At 41.2% G+C, this 17,777-nt stretch overlaps 1 protein-coding gene across 1 annotated transcript; it reads left to right on the top strand.

Moving 5' to 3' along the window:
* The first annotated feature begins 730 nt into the window (after positions 1-730).
* LRP10 (LDL receptor related protein 10) lies at positions 731-17,296 on the top strand. The gene is made up of 5 exons (XM_075276923.1): positions 731-914; positions 4,737-4,772; positions 6,188-7,316; positions 7,414-7,543; positions 11,480-17,296. The coding sequence occupies exons 1-5, from the start codon at positions 884-886 to the stop codon at positions 12,038-12,040; spliced, it is 1,887 nt and encodes a 628-aa protein (XP_075133024.1). The 5' UTR covers positions 731-883; the 3' UTR covers positions 12,041-17,296.
* The last annotated feature ends 481 nt before the right edge of the window (positions 17,297-17,777 follow it).

Below are 17,777 nucleotides of genomic sequence, written 5' to 3'. Positions count from 1 at the left end.
TGGCAATTTCAAAAACCGTTATGATTTTGGAAAATCACAGTATGTCGCTTAGGCCTCATTCACATCTGCGTCGGTAATCTGTTCCGGGGAGTCCACATGGGGACCCCCCTGAACGGACTACTGAACACATTGGTAAGCATTGTACAGTGAAAGCACACGGACCCCATACACTATGATGGGGTCCGTGTGCTTTCTGCATGGAACATGTGGACAGAAAAGTAGTTCACAATCTACTTTCCTGTCTGCATGACTCATGCAGACACCATGTCGAAAGCACACGGACCCCATTATAGTCTATGGGGTCCGTGTGCTTTCACTGTACACTGCTTACCACTGCATTTGGTAGTATGTTCGGGGAGGTCTCCATGCAGACTCCCCTGAACGGATTACCAACGCAGATGTCAACCAGGTCTTATACCCATTTAAACGTCAGCGGTCTCCCTATAGATATAATGGAAGCAGAAAGTCTTCAGAGTAAACCTGTCACAAATGTCTGTGGTGGGACTCCGCTTTATTACAGCATATTCCTTAGCAGTGCTTTCTGTGTAGCTATGTGTCCCTTGACTTCCATTATAGCATGAGAACAATTCGAGGATATTGACATACACGCACGTTTGGGTGGAAGCCTGGAAATGCGAGGCAGTCAGCTGGAAGGTGTGAGGAGCAGCAGCGCCGGCAGGGGGAGCCGGAGAGACGGAAGAGACTGGTGTTTTGGAAGGAGGAAGTGGAGAGAAAAATAAGAAACAGGAAGAGACTGAGGGAGTGTAGAGAGCAGCAGACAGCGCGTAATACTGGGGGAAAAGTTACTAAAGAAGTCTGGAGGCTGTTAAATGGTTCGACAGACTCGAGACCACGAAGAAGTGACCCTCTGAGAAGCAGCACCATGTCTCTCCTCCTCACACTGCTTCTATATGGTAAGAGTTCGCCTCTCTCTCAGCCAGTGCTCTGTGTTGTTTGGATACTTGTCGCCCTGCGTGTTGTCGCGACCCTGAGCCTTGTTATTGGGTAGTGCAGGGGCGCTGTGGTGTCTGCCGGTCCTCAGGCTGCCAGTCCTGCTGATACTATAGGTCTATACATGGACAAGTCCAGACCACACGCTAAGGTCAGCGCGCGACAACTGCTCATAGGAACCAATCAGGTCGCTGCTTTCATTTAGCGAAGAGTCTCTTGACAGATTAGAGCTGTGAGTTGATTGGTTGCTGTGGCAAATGTTGCACATTTCTCCCACTAGTTTTGGATCTCAGGATCCAGATTCCCCTCAGCCTGGTGTATGATCCTGAGTTTATTCCATACTAGCAGAGCCAACTAATAGGTGAGACTGGTAGTTTCAGTGGCCAAGATTGGCTGGAATTTTTTTTTTTTCTAAACCCAAGACTCTAATTAGGTGGGTGGGTTTTGTATAACCAGAATCATGCCCCGTTTTCAACTTTATCCCCAGGCCTCAGCTAGAGTTGCATCCAGCAGTGAAGCAGAAAGCTCCTCACACTCCCTGCCGCTTCATACGGCTTTGTCAGGATCTGCGGAGAGCCCCATGGGAACTAGACTGTGTATTATTATTTTAGAATTAGTTTTTGGAGCCCTTAGTGCTACCATAGTTTGTAGTGGCACTAAAGGGGCATTAAGTTCTGTGGGGGTGTTAAGGGAATACAATCTTGTGTGGGGGGGTTGCTATTGGTGCACAATGTTGTGTGGCAGTGACTTCGGTGGGTCACGATGCTATGTGTGGTGGTTATAAGGGTACCGATTAACAGATGCTAAAAATTGGAGGTGGTAAAAGGTTCTCTTTAAGTTTCGGCTCTGTTTTTTGTTTCTACGGTATGATGAAATGAAAAACAGAAGGCCCATTGGAGATGTGAAAACCCGTTTTCATGTGGCGTAAACACTGCGCTTAAAACTGCAGTGTTTTACAGTCACCGCAAAGCGGATGGTAATTTGTAGAAAAATGCACATATTGCGGAAAAATTTGCAACAGTTTCAAAAACCGTTGCGGTCGTTTCCCTACAGTTATAATGTAAGCGGAAAATCCACAGAGAAAATCTCTGCAGACTTTCTGTGGAAAGCGCTGTGGGAAAAACCGCAATACGTTGCCGCCACAATTTTTCCTGCAGTGCTTTTTTTGTTGAACCCTGCTATGTGGGGCTTAGGCTGAGGCCCCATGTTGCAGAAACGCAACTTATTTTGCTGCAGTTTTTTTTAGCTAAAACCAAGACTGGCTGCAAAAGGAATGAGAAATATATAGCCATACCCGAGCCACTTCAGTTCTGTCCTGGCCATTGTTTGCACAGTGTGTCAGGTACGTCCTTCTCCACAGCAGTGCCTATAGCGCTGTACAGTGTGCGCGGGGAGGAACGCCCCCTCCCCTCCTGATAATACTCGTCTATGGACGAGCACTGTGAGCAGAGGGAGGGGGCGTTCCTTTCCGCTCACACTGTACAGCGTAATAGGCGCTGCTGTGGAGAAGGACGTTCCTGACACACTGTCAGGAACGCCCTTCTGACTGTAAAGAGCTACGGTATCGGCACCAATAGCTCTTCACCGGTGGCACAGATCGGGAAAGCCAACAGTGTGCTGAATTCAGAGCACTGTCAGCTTTCCAGCAGTATATAGAACTGTCTGTGCCCAAATCAATGAAAAGTCCTCTTTAAGTTCCTTTGAAATCTAAAATTGTTATAAAAAATATTAGACATAAGGCTTCTTAAAGCTCCAGTTATACCTGTTTTACAGCTTCTGTACATAAGGGTCATGACAGTTTTGAATTACTTTTTCAGAATTGATCTTGTCAGATTCTATTATGTTGTAATGTTTCTCTTAGGTTTTTATCACAGTTTTGGTATTTTTGACAGAAAAATAAGGCTATAGAGTATATTGTACTATGTCAAAATATCAGCACCCATGATGGAAAGCTGAAATGTTACAGAGAAGCTATCGCCATATGAAAAATGCTAAATGCCATATATCATCTGATAGCCACTAAGCCAGTACATCCCTGAAAAACTTAAATTTTTTTTTAATCTGTCCACCTGTTCAAAATATACATCCCCTGGAAACTTGTATGTAAACTAACCTTGATTCTCACAGTGGCTGGTAAGCTTTTGTATTTCTCAGAGAATACATAATAATAATTATTATTTATTTATATAGCACCATTAATTCAATGGTGCTTTACATTTAGGGGTTTACATGCAGTACACAAAATATACAGGTAGATATAATACTAACAATGACCGACTGGCACAGTGGGGTAGAGGGCCCTGCCCGCAAGGGCTTACAATCTATGAGGGAAGAGGAATAGAGACAGAAAGAGAGGGGGAGATTATTCATGTGGTGATGTGATGACAGTAGCATTATCGGAGGTTGTAGGCCTTCCTGACTAGGTGAGTCTTCAGGGTCTTCTTGAAGCCTGTGATTGTGGGGGTCAGTCTTAGGGCTCGGTCACACGGGCAAAGAGGGGGTGGATTATGGCGCTGAGTCCATGTCGTAATCTGCCCCCTCACAATGGAGGTCTATATAGACCGCCAGGCTACTATGCCGTTCACAAAAAAAAGAATCAACATGCCCTTTCTTGAGGCAGACTCCGCAGCTGATTCAGCCCCAGCGTCCGCCTCGTGTCGTGGCAGCACCCTCCAGAGTGGGCCCATACGTTAGGGCCTACTCCGGAGGGGGAAGCTGCAACTGTCGGAAGCCGCGACATTTGTGGCACACTCATTTTGGCCTGAGAGTGACACGGCTTACCGCGTCACTCTCGGTGCCAAAATCCGCCCATCCGCTCCCTGTGTGAACGGGGCCTTATGCGTCTTGGTAAGGAATTCCAGAGTATGGGAGATGCATGGGAGAAATCTTGGAGACGGTTGTGTGAAGAGCGGAGTAGGAGGTCTTTGGAGGATCGGAGGTTACGTGTGGGCAGGTAGAGGGAGATTAGGTCAGAGATATATGGAGGAGTCAGGTTGTGGTTGGCTTTGTATGTCAGAGTTAACATTTTGTACGTCTATTCTCTGGGCAATGGATAGCCAGTGAAGGGATTGGCAGAGGGGAGCGACTAATGAAAAAGTGAGCAGCACAGTTTAAGGTGGACTGGAGGAGGATGAGGGGTGAAGAAGGAGCGAATTTGATGAATGTTATGGAGTTGGAGGTGTTGAGGGTTTGGATGTGTGACTGACCTATCCTTCAAGCCAAAGGTTATCTCGAGGCAGCAGACTTGTGGGACTGGGGTAAGTGTAGCCCATTAACTTTAATAGATGGGTCAGGTAGAGTGGCCGTGCAAGGTGGGTCAAAGATGATGGACTCCCATTTTCTTCATGTTTGAGAAAGCGGGAGGATAGAAATAATTCATGTGCTTAGAATGGGTGACACATTTCTCTCCATAAACTCAAGTAGAGAAAGTGTGTCACTAAAGCCTAATTCACACTTGCTAAGCAGCAACCCTAGTCTGATATATAGAGCAAATGTGGCAGGAAAAGAACTGCTAAGATACTGACACATGGAGGAACATAATGGAATAAATGGAAGATTAGTTTTGGAGAGAATGTTTCTTTAATGTAAATAGAAATGGCATGGAAATCCATGAACAAGCTACACACTATGGAGTAGTGAGTCAAGACCAGATTTGGTAGAAAAAAATTATCGATTCCAGCTTTTATTATTGTATAATTAGATATCTGCATATTTACTTTGTATGTATTGAACCTGGAATGACTTTTTTTCTGTATTGTAATCAACTGTTTTTGTTTGTTTTTTAGGACATCTAGTATTTATCAAAGGAGATTCTTTTTATGGTAAGACTGAAATTGATAAAGAAAGATAACAGACATTGTAATGTTATTTATCTTATTTGAAATAATATTTTGTTATACCAACTATATAATTGTAAATATTTAATCCATTAATAGTCCATGGGATAGTGCATCAGGAGTCTTAGGTAGGTTAGGCACCGTGACCTCTGTTGCTGAGATATAGCCATTTTTGTCAATATTCAAATGAGCTCTTTCTTGGCAGCAATAAGGTTATTGCCACTTGCCTCTTTGGAGCAATGGCTGCACTACCATTGCTCCAAAGGGCACATTTGATTATTGATGAAAATGGCAATATTTGGGTAATAGACACATCAATTCATAAAGGCAAAACATCTTTGATTCAGGTGACCCTACCTATCTATCTGTGTGGTTGATATCCTGGATTCGGGTGAGTCCTTTTAAATACCAATGCAGATGCCCATGTGTGGTCTAGTTAAAATTCCCTTTGTCATGGGGCTTTTTTTTTTTTTTTTTTTTTTTTTTTCAGACTGCCCACAGCTCGTGAAACTCGCCAATATCAATGGAAGTAGAGCCACAGTAAAGCTGTATATTTACATGTGGCAGAAATATGCATTTGTTGCATAAATTATTGTGTCTGAAAATCTGATCTATTCATCTATATATTTTTTTTTTATTTTTTTTTTAGCAGCAAGCACATGGCTCTGCAATTCCCATTCAGATGCAGAGACAATCTCAGAAATATCTGCAACAAATCTTGTACTTGTAAATTTGCCCAAAAAGGCATTATAAAATACCTTGTGTCATGTGTTGGGTGTCAATATTGACTTTTGTGTTAACTGTGAGACTTCTTACACAGGCACTCCTTCTTAAAGGGGTATTCCCACAAACATAATAATTTTTAAATTTGTAGATAATTAAAAGTTAAACATTTTTGCAAATATAAGTAATGAAACATTTTGCAGAGTTTTACAGATTTTCTCTGCATATCTTGTGGTCACAAATTATGATCTTGATCGGTTGCCAGTGGATACGACCATGAATGCAGGAACTTTCTACAGTCAGAAAATCAGCCATGATTTCCTTATTGTGGTCAGGATATCTTCTGATACATGTAGTGTCCCTGCCTGATAACTCATCTATACAATAAGATGGTTGGGACATGACTGGGTTCCGGACCATAGAAAGTTTCTGCATTTGAGGTCATATCCAATGGCAACAGAGCAAGTCAACAGAGTGTCACCACTAAGATGATTAGAGAAAATCTTTAAAACTCTGCAAAATTTTGAACTATTTATATTTGCAAAAATGTTTAACTTTTAATTCTCTACAAATATAGATATGATTATGTACATGGGAATACCCCTTTAAGTTGCAGCTGTGGTAAGATTCATTTTAGTGCTTATTGTAACCTGTTTTTCTTCTTTCTTATCTTACAGACTCATCATCCTGTCTACCAGGTTTCTTTCATTGCAGCTCAGGCTGTATTCCCCTGTTTTCAGTCTGTGATGGTTCTATAGACTGTGACGATAAAACCGATGAAATTTTATGTTCCTCTTATTGCAATTTTACATTGAAAGATTTTTATGGTGTCTTCTCTCCTCCTGGATATCCAGGTTCTCCACCTTCTCCTCCACCATCATATTGCCGTTGGTTGATTGACTCCGAAGATAATCGTGGACTTGCTTTGCAGTTTTCAGACCTCCAGCTTTCTGAGCTAGATGCTCTAGTAGTTTATGAAAATGGCATTGGAGATTTTCCACGTCTTCTCCGTGCCTTGTACCATCAGAGCAATGGCAAATCTGTCACAGTGGAATCTGTAGGGGGCAGAGTAACTGTTATATATCAATACAACACAAATATTCCCCATTATACTAATATTGATTCTTCGGTAACATATGACTCTGGCGGTAGATTTCCCACCAATGAGAACCATGACCGTGGCCCTCGCTTTACAGAACAAATGGGATCACCACCTTCTCGGTTTCGTTTTTCTGACTTTAACATGCACAATGGATTGTTTCCTGAATTTCGGCCCAGAGGGTTTAATGCCACTTACCGTGTGCGAGGCTACTGCCTTCCTTGGGACCAGCCATGTGGTTCCAGTCCAGGTCTTTTATGGGATGATGGAGTCGAGGTAGGAGGTGGTTGTTTTTCGGACTCACAGCGTTGCAATGGAATCTGGGACTGTGCTAACGGCAGAGATGAAGTTAATTGTACAAACTGTCCTGAGGGGCACTTTCCATGTACTAAAGGTCATAGCTGTTACCCCATTACTGAAAGGTGTAATTACCAAACTTCTTGCCAAGATGGTGCAGATGAAAGTGGCTGTCGTGGATGTCAGCCTGGTGGCTTCCACTGCGATTTGGAACGGTGTGTGTATGAAGCATGGGTATGTGATGGTCAAGCAGATTGTCGAGATGGAAGTGATGAAAAGAACTGTGGCTACACACTCCCCCGTAAAGTGATTGCTGCTGCTGTGATCGGAAGCTTGATCTGTGCTACTTTACTTGTCGTAGCATTAGGATGTACATGTCGACTCTATACTTCACGAGCACGCGAGTATAGGTGAGCATCAATAGCAACGTAAGAATATTATGGATAATGGTAAAATAAAGCCTACACAGCCAACCTAACTGCATCTATTCTTTTCTTTTTTATTCAGCATCTTTGCACCATTATCTCGGATTGATGCAGAGTTGATCCAGCAGCAAGCACCACCATCCTATGGACAGTTAATAGCTCAAGGAGCTATACCACCTGTCGATGACTTTCCCACTGAGAGCCCAAGTGATGTGAGTGTATATGTCACATTTGCATGTTCTGCATGGTGTCTTCATGTCTTAAAAAATAGTGTCTGTTGTCTTAGGGTTAGTTATTTTGGCACCGGAAAAAAACCTTCCTAATTAAGCTTTTTTTGGAGCTTTTATTTTTTGTAAAAACAGCTTTAAAAAAAAGCCAGGCTGTTTTCCCCTCCTGTAAAGTGAATGGGCTGAAAAAAACCATGTCGCGTTTTTTTCCTTGCGTTTTTTTTACAAAAAAGCGTAGCTTATTGTTTGCAAAAAAAGTGCTGAAAAAAACGCGCGATTTTCGCCTCCCATTCACTTCTATTGCTTTCTTCAGGCGGAAAACGCCTGAAGAAAGGTCATGTCGCTTCTTTTTCTCTGCTAGCAGAAACAAAAAAAAAAGCTAGCAGTCTACATAGACTAACATTGTATGGAGGAGGATTATGACGTGGATTCCGCTGTCAAAATCCTCCTCCATGTCCCCGTGAGAACTAGCCCTTAACCAACTTTGCATAAATCAGTAGTACAGGCGAATACAAGAAAAGTTCTCTTTTTATCCCTGCATTCTAAAATGATTTTCACTCTCAAGCCTCTGTTGTATCTTGAGATTGACTGCAGGTCACATGTATCAAATTACTCTGATGTATAGAAGTTTGTGTAGAAGGAGAAGAGGAAGTGGGATCTGAGGGAGAACCAAGCAGAGAGCGAAAAAAACGAAATGGGCCATGAAAACTTCTAATTACTTTATTTACATCAGTAAATGTCAGTACTTCTATGTGTTGTGAATGATAGGCTTGTATCTAAGAGACAGAGATTGAAACAGTTGAAACTTATGACATGGGGAGGCAGGGCTATGGAGTCTACAGATCAAACCACCGACTCCTTTAATTTCACACATCCTGATTCCAGCTCTTTCACAAATGGCCATGGTCACTCCGGCCCAGTTCACATCTACGTTTGGGCCATTCTGTTCCCCTATCCACATGAAATATGCAGAAAGAAAAGTCCTGCACTTTTCTCTCCGCATTTTTCATGTATAAACTACACAGACCCCATTATATTGTATGGTTTTTACGCAAATAGGTTTCCATTCAGGGGGTCCCCAAGTGAACTTCCCAAACGGAAACCCAAACGCAGATGTGAACTGGGCCTCAGAAGAAGTAAGGATCCTCTGATTTATTAAACTAGTTATTGAATTCCTATGAAGGAAAAATATGCAGCAAATTATGTAGCTAATTAATTATACAATATTAATAACTGTATAATAATAATTAAAAATAATCATTTTATTTTGAACCTTGAGTCTTTTTTCCAACTCCAGCCAAAATTGGTCTTGCAACCACATCCTTGAGAAAATAGTGTGAATCTGCAGCAGAAATACTGAAGGGCCATAGAAACCTCAAATGACTATTATTTTGTAAAACAATAATTTTGCATTAGTTAAGATTACGTATTACTGTATATACTCGAGTATAAGCTAACCTGCATATAAGCCGAGGCCCCCAATTTTACCTAAAAAAAAAAACTGGGAAAACTTATTGACTCGAGTATAAGTCGAGGGGGGAATGCAGCAGCTACTGGAAAATTTAAAAAATTAAAATGGTTGGAGTTTTTGGGTGCAGTAGGTGCTGGGGAAGGGGAGGGGATGTTTTAGTTGTCTGTCTGCCCCTTCCCTGAGCTTGAGGACTGGAGGTTTCCCCCCCCCCCCCCCCCCCCCCCCCCCCCACACACACACACACTTGGAACTCTGTGCTCCGGGCCTGCTAGCAGAAGTACTGTAAGTACTTCTGCAGTTTGAAATGAACAGCATCTCCACACTACTACCAGGAGCGTGGTGAGGCTGCGGCCCGGCACTCGCCCCGGTGTCTGTATGCCGGGTCTGTAACTATGATATTGCTGAATTACCGTAATGACCTGAGTATAAGCTGAGGCGGACTTTTTCAGCACAAAAACTGCTGAAAAACTTGGCTTATACTTGAGTATATACGGTAAGTAGTGTATATATTCTTACCATTAGTGATCTGCATTTCTAATCTGTAATAATTACCTATGGCCAGTAAGCAATGCTTATGTACTTATGTACTTCTCAGCATAATTTTTGAGCTCCCAATGCTGATTGTACAGTTCCCCAAAAGAAAGACATACATCTTTCTACCATAGCCTCCTCTCATTTCTCTATGTCCCACCTTGAACCATTTGTAAGGAAGGTGTTGGCTATCCATGCCAGGGATCAAATACAGACTTAAGACCTTTCCAAATTCACAAATAAATGTAGAGTGGGCTGGGTGCCATGGACAGGAAAAAACAGGAGGATGGAGCACAAAGAGATTGCTCACTTGATAGAGGCGGAAAATGCATAAATATGAACACCTACGAGAGTGGTTCAGAATAGAAACACACACACAGAGGAGGATAAAAAGAAAGACGAGCACGCACACACAGTCATTCTCAGAGAGTGTCCCACACTGACACTACCAATCATTTTAATAACTGGCAATTATACCTGTAATGGAAGAGAGAAGCTGTGTTTCCTGGAACATGTTCTGTCTATCAAAATGAATCATCTGTGCTCCATCTAGTGGTGGCTGCAACTGTAACTGCAATTCGTTTACTAGCTACTGATCTTGGCGGTATTTTATTACTAGCCATGGATTGGTACTTCTTCTGTGGCTTTTAGATACAATGCTAATTTATGCAGCAAGGTGTTCTTATTTTCTTTATTCTCTTTAGTCATATGGTCTTGTGGTTTTTTGTTTTTTTTTTGGACCCCCAAAGTGCCCATAACATGGCATATTTCACTGTTTAAAAAGTAAAAATAATGCATGATACTATTTTGAACAAAGCCCACCCAAAGTAAAGATTACTATGCAGTGACATTTCTGGGCATATACCGGGCGATCTAAAAGGAGTGGCTCAACAGCAAAGCAGCGGTCTGTAGTGGATAAGTGGTAAATGGCCAGAAATCAAACCACAACTGGCCTATAGCGACCTATTGACTATTTGTAGTGTGTAGGTAAAGCTTGGGTAGGTAGTATGTCATTTCATGTGAATAAATGTGTTCTATACCTCTCGGTGAATACTGCGACTATAGGTTTTGAATAAGTCTGCAATATAAACTACTAATGGTGACACCGATAAACCAGCCAGTGCTTTACATAAGAATATCCACCAGAAAGCACTAAGCATCTCTGATAGTGATGTACTGTATTTAACCCGATGTAGTGTCTGCCAAATACCCTTATATAAAGCTGTCAACTGTCTCACAATTGAATTGCTAACAGGAAAAAACCACCTATCTATTAGCCACTTCTTACTTTTGTACTGATCCCACTCTCAATTCACTGTCATCCATTAACCCTCCTGTGCTTTGGGGCTCGGTTTGTGCAGCAGAGGAGTTTCTATTAGACTATTCTGGTCTGGGTGTCCTTTATGGAGACCTGAATCTATCAGGTTCTGATAAGAACATCCAGACCAGAGGCTGCTATTTACATCCATACCTATACCCCGACTGAAGCAGGAACCCTATGATCACTGTAGAAAGGAGACAGTAAATATGTCCCCCTGCAAGCTGCCATATATTTACATGATCCTTTTATGAAGGATTGGTTTCACAAGTAGCATTTTTTGGGGGAAAGTGTCACTATTGTTTATGGTTGTGGGGTTTTTTTCTGTTTGTTTTTTCAAGCCAAAGACTTATTTCTCATTGCTTTTGAATCCACTTCCGGTTTTGTCCGAAAAGACTGTATTAAGGACCTGCCACAAGCACTGTGTGTGTAAAACCACCCTTTTCATCTGTTCTAGTGAACTTTTTTTTTTTTAATAAGGAACCATAATGGCTGTTTTTAAATATACTTCCTTGTTAGCCGCCATACATTACATACATTTCCTTCTCATATAAAAGACACTAAAAGATGTAATAATTAGTTTGTTCCTTTTTTATTATAGGGCTCATTCATGGGAAACCTTCGCAGTCTACTACAGTTTCTACATCAGACACCACCTGTCCCTGCTGGTGGCCTAAATGAACTACCTCCTAGGCGCCGCCCGCCACGCCCTGTTAGGCGTTTTCTCAGAAGACTTCGCAGATGGGGTCTACTTCCTCCCCGAACACAGGGGACACAAACTGAAACACCTCAGAACCCAAGCACTGGTCCATCGCAGCTGACACCAGAAAGCAATGATCATACTTCTGCTCCACTACTCCCAGTGAAGACTCCTTTAGACTCTTCTGGTTACTCCTTTTCCTTGACTGAGCCTTCAGGTTCTTCCCAGCACTCCTCTATAGTGGAGGATAGGAGTGGACTTATGATAGGGATGATGCAAGTGGTTCGGGAAAGGGACTTGCATCCCCTTGGTGCAGAGGATCTTTCAAATAGGAGAGGCGATGAGTTTGGGGATCATCTTGTGGGACTGGAAGCAGCTGAAGAAGAGGATGAAATGCTGCTGTTGCCACTTGCAGAGGGCTATGATGGGGCAACAGGCGATGTGGGATTAATTTTATGTTAGCATAGCTTCTTCCCTATCCTCTCATTAAATATTTGCACATAGTGAAGGGTTTTGTGAGAGCTTGTATACAATCGCTCAGATCAGTGCTTGAAACTTAGTGAAGATGAAAAATTGACTTTTTGAATTCTAAGATCAACACATGAGCATTGTACAGAGAGTAATGACTGATGTTTGCTTCTGTACGCGGCTGAGCTGTGCTGTGATGATGGAATTCAGAATAACTCATAAGCTGTGCTAGCTCTGCTTAGTCCAATGTCATTTTGTGGAAACACACAACAGTTTTAATGTGCAAGTCCAGGGCTGAACAGCAATTTGCAGTTTATATATAGATACAATCTGCCTATACAATCACTGTCACAGTCTGTATTATAGCATGTAGTAGCGTTCACATTTTGGATGTCAATAGATACATCCCTAAAACTTGATGTACAGGTCTGATGTAAAAACATTGGCCCAGATTTACTACTGTGGTTACGACTAGACACCTGTGTAAAAGTGTGGAGTGTTTTTGGTGCTTTTAATTAAGGCAAAAGTGTTTATGACTTTCTAGATATGTGGGCGTAGCTTAAATGCACCAAAATGGTGTAGTAAAATTCTGGTTCAAAGTAAGCCATCTAAAAGGTGGTATAAATTTAGACTAGACAAGCCACTGTGAGAAATGCGATGGATGCATGTCAAATGCAAGTTTACACGGGCTAACTATTAGTAAGTCTGGGCTTTATATTTACTAAGCTAAATGTCTCCCCAGCAAGTGCAACATTACATGTAAAGGCACACACCCAAAAGGAAAAAAACAAAACACAGAGTACTAATATTGACATAAACATCCATCTAAATTGTGAAAAAAAACAAATTCTAACAAATGAAAATCTGTGCTCAATTACAAATATGAAATAATGAGGCACAGGAAAACGAGGGGTAGAATTTATTACAGTTTCTGCACCAAATTTCTGGAGCAAAATTGGCTCATCATGTGTGCTAAAAAAATGTCACTTTGTCTATTTCATTTTCCAACCTGCGTACTACTTTTAAGAAAAGTGGGTGGATGGGCAAGAGATCAAATTAGGGCAGGAATGCCTAAACCTTACATATGTACTATAACTCATGTCAGTTATGTTTGCCAGTCTGTGGCAGGCTTTTAGCTGGTGCAGATGTTCGTTATCGTTTATGCCAGAAAACTGACAATTGTTAAAAAAAAAAAAAAAAAAAAAAAATCTGTTGCAGCCTGACCCACAGCTCACCCTATTATACCTTCTTTTTTTTTGAAAGGTTGGTGTAAAGCCCAGATCTGCGAAACTTATTGTTGCAAGTGGTGTAGGTTCTTCATGAAATTGTACCTATATGTACTGCAAAATGGCGCAGGAATGAAAAAATAACCAAATTTCCTTGTCATTAACGCCAAATCTGGCTGCGGTGCTAAGGGTAAATTTTATATATAGGCTTTATTGAAAAAAACAAACTGTAAAATGCTGTTCAATACATTTTGTGTTCTTTTACTAAAGTGGATCTATAATCCATTCCCAAAAAAGCCTTCCCCTCTGGGACTTGTTCTTGTTTTTAGCAGCATAAGACACTTGGGTGACAAGCCCAAAGAGAATACAGATGTATACAAACCCTTACTTTTCCCATGCTAGCATACCCCCTTGCCTTTCTATTGTCTAGGGTTCATCCAACCTTTTCTTCTATCCTATAATTAGATGTAGTGAAAATGTCAAATCAGGGTAGATATTGACCATAGGACTTGGGTCTATCAAACACTATTGGTGTCCTGGACAAATTAGGATATTTTTGGAAATGCACATAAGTATTATAAATACCTTGAGGTAGTTAGCAAGCTAAGATGCATTCTTTGAGTTAGGCCTAATTCAGATTTCTGTTATTAAGACGTGCTGTTTCTGTTGATCATGGACAGCACATGATTCTTTGGATTTTGCTTGTGTATTGTTTGTGGTTTATCTTCTTTTTCAATGTTTTAGGTCCATGAATTTAATGGCCATCTTTGGTCTGCAAAATGGATCAAAATAGAGCATGTCTCCAAACACGTCTGAATTGGCTGTTTAAAAATTAGTTTATATTGACCTGTGAATAAGGCTAGGTTCACATCTGCATTCGGAAAATCTGCTTGGGGATGCCCAAACGGAAGCCTAATCCGCTTAAAGAAGCCGTTACCTTAGGAAACCTATGAACCCCATAGACTATAATGGGATCCATGTGGTTTCCGCCCAGAAAGGGCGAAAAATGTGCACAGATTTTTTTCTCCGCATTTTTCATGCGGAGAGGGGAACATAATCCCCGAACGTAGTGCAAATGTTGCTGCGAGCCCAGCATAAGGCCTTACAGGAAGGGATTTGTTGTGTTTTTACTTGTATTATCTTCACAAATTATGAACAGAATTGAGTGTATTTAGAAAAACTATGGATGAAATACTTTCAGCCCCCAAGGATTTTTTAATACATACATTCTTAGACCTACTAGAGTGGTTGAAATCTTCTCCAACCCATAGTTGGCTTACATTTTAGCTTCAAGTGCAGAGACTGTAAGCCTGTGAATAATTTTACTCTGGCAAAGTCGATTTCAGACTGCTCTACTATACACCAGTCACAGTACATCAGACCCTACTGAGTCAATGTTGGACAATGGGGCAGATTTTTTTTAATACAACCTAAATGTTACATTGCAAAATTAGACTAGAATCTAGTCACTAGATCATCTTCAAGTGCACCAGATTTATCAAAGTGTCTAATGTTGGAGGACGAATCTGGTGTAAAATTAGATTCTAGTCTTAAGTTGCATCTTAAGCCCTGCCATGCAAAGGAAAAAAAATATCCAATACAGCTTAAAAATGTGGTGAAAAGCATCTCCAACAGCATCTGCACATCTCCAACAGTAAATCTTCTCCATTGCATCAATATTTTCAATTTTAAGATGCTGTATGCTCTCTTTTCTGTATTATTCCCTATAGAACAGTATGTGATTCGTATATCTACATTTTTGGAGAAATCACGATTCAGCATAAGAACTGTGCAAGTGTTGTACAACTAGTCACACAGAACGGGTCTGGTGATAGGACAGGTAGCAGCATGAAATTGTAGTTCTGTGTTGTGCGAATGCCTGCCGCTGTGTGGCCCTAGCCTTATCCTCATTCTGAGGGTGCTAAGGATTCTTGTGTTATGTTGATTGTACGTTAGACAACAGAGAAGCTGTACAGTAAGACTGAGGTTTATTAATAGGAATATACTATGAAAGTGTTGCCTGAAATGGAAATTAGTTTATATACTGCCAAACTGCATAGTCCCTGCATAAATGTCATCTGCCTACTATAAGATCTTACTGCTAAGCTCTGGCATATTTCTTAGATTTTTGACAGCTTGTCGTCATTTCTTGCTGCTTTTGGTGGCATATGAGCACTTCTTTATGCATCCCTACTATAGAAGGGGCAAGCGATCAGTAAAACTGCTAGGTGACCTTTAATACGGGTTGTAAAGGTCTTTACAAAAGTCACTGAAACAAGAAATGACAGAGCACATTCTAGTTAAAAGCTGAAATAGTCTCAATTGCACATATATCTCACATAATCAGCAAAATAAGTAAAAAAAACAAAAAAAAAAAACACTGCTGTGTGCACAATATTACAAGTAAATATCACAGTCTTGCTCTGTGTGCATGCAGCCTTAAAGCTGTTTCATACAGTTTTTGTTGAGGCTAAAATGTGATTTGTGTGTTGGTTGCCCTTCCCATCGTGACCTTGTCTTGTTTAAAGGGATTCCATCGTTAAAATCACATTTTTTTTCTCTATCACACGTAGGAATAACCTTAAGAAAGGCTATTCTTTTCCTACCTTTAGATGTCTTCTCCGTGCCGCCGTTCGGTAGAAATCCCAGTTTTCGTCTGTATGCAAATGAGAGGCCGTTCCTGAAGAAGATGGAGGCAGCGCTGGAGATTTCTCTCGCAGCATTGGGGACGCCCCCAGAGCTGTTTGAGCGCTGGGGACCGCCTCCATTGCTGCAAGAGAACTCATTTACATACAGATGAAAACCAGGATTTCTACCGAACGGCAACGCGGAGAAGACTTCTAAAGGTAGATCACATCTTCGTGTGATCGAGGAAAAAATGTGATTTTAATGATGGGATCCCTTTAAGTACTACATACTGTTTTATGGTGTAGTGAGCTTCTGACTTACTGCTGCACTGTACAGTATTCACATAATTCTGTGACTATTGTGCACTACAGTTATGGTAATTCGGAAACTCGCAGCATCCCAAAATAGTATGATGATGTGAGTATGGCTGATAGAAGCTGATGGAAAATGCATCCATATGTCTCAGCCTGATCATGGTCGTGTGAAACTGCCCTAAGGGGGAAATACAAAACAAAAATCCTATGAGCTGCTAATATGGCTGTATAATCCTTGTATGAAAAATCTAGGGCTACAGTACTAAAATCAGATTTATTTTGCATGAGTTTATAAAAGAAGCAGGGGAGCGGATCGCTGCTGAGCACATTGCTCCGCACATTGGCCTACTACTAGAGCACAAGTCTCCCCCTTTATTCTTACTTCGTAAGGGCAATAAAAATAAGTGCCATATTTGTGACTGGTGAAGCCTGCTGAGATTGTGCTCACACTTTAAGATTTGTCAAGGTGTGGTATGTGCACAGAATAGCATTTGTAAATGACTTCTTCACATCTTGCCTGTCTGGTTTTCACGTATTCACCAAGTATTTCTCTGTGTTTGCTGTTTTGACAATCAGTCAGCCGAAATTTATTCCATATTATTGTCTACTTTTTGTACAAAGGGGAATTACCCTGAGCTTTCCCAAATCATTTTGTGTAGGAATAGAGTGAATCCAATCTTTTTCTATTGAAAAGTAATTTCTATCACTAAGGGGTTTTTTGTATTCGATGCACTGGTCGTATATGGGTCCACAACAGATTTTATGCTGTACTCTGCCTGACTGAGATGTTACAGATATTAAGGCCAGTTTCACTAAAAAAAAAAACAAACAAACAAAAAAAAAACAGTCTAGTTATAGATTTTGATGCTTTTTTTTCCCAAGAACCAAAACCTGATCACAAAACTGCGGTGTCAACCTGTCCTGGTAGTACTTCTGCTGCAGCTATGCAATGCTGTACTTGGAAATGACTGATGTAACAGACACTTAGAAACCTGTTCTGGATGGGGTTTATTTTGTCAGAGAATGGGTTAATGATTGGTGTGGGTTTTTACGCTGTGCTAAATTATTTATTTTCTGTGATTATATAAAAATAAATCTTTTAACGTTCTGAAACATTTGTTGGGAATTTACTTCTGAAGCTCTGTACACTATCTTTGTTACAGTATTTTCTGACGAATAAAGCTTTGGGGTATCCCATCTCCAGGATCATACTTAAACCTGGAGCTTAAAGGGCATGTGCCATTATGGACATTTATTCCCTATCCATGAGAGCGCACTGGCACTCCATTCACAAGGAGACTTTAGGCCAGGGCCCCACACGGCAGAAATGCTGCGGTAAAAACCGTGGCGAATCCCACATATTCCAGTAAAATACCTGCAGCGGACATGCTGAAATTTCCAAAACCATCACTTTTTTGGAAATCACAGCATATCATTTATACCTATAGGGAACGGACAGAATTTCCATAGGTATAATGGAAGCCGAAAGTGCTGCAGGAAAAACCGCAATGCATTTCTGCCACTGTTGGATCTGATGGCAAGGAGAACCGGCGATTGGACCCC

The sequence above is a fragment of the Leptodactylus fuscus genome, chromosome 1 (assembly GCF_031893055.1).
Source record: "Leptodactylus fuscus isolate aLepFus1 chromosome 1, aLepFus1.hap2, whole genome shotgun sequence".
In the NCBI taxonomy this organism is placed as follows: Eukaryota; Metazoa; Chordata; class Amphibia; order Anura; family Leptodactylidae; genus Leptodactylus; species Leptodactylus fuscus.
Note: the sequence above shows the minus strand (reverse complement) of the source record. Positions and strands in the feature narration are given on the sequence as shown.

Coding starts and splice junctions, on each gene's coding strand:
- LRP10 (XM_075276923.1), top strand. CDS start 884: ATGTCTCTCCTCCTCACACTGCTTCTATATG. Junction 4,773..6,187: donor CAAAGGAGATTCTTTTTATG/GTAAGACTGAAA, acceptor CTTATCTTACAG/ACTCATCATCCTGTCTACCA. Junction 7,544..11,479: donor CCACTGAGAGCCCAAGTGAT/GTGAGTGTATAT, acceptor TTTTTATTATAG/GGCTCATTCATGGGAAACCT.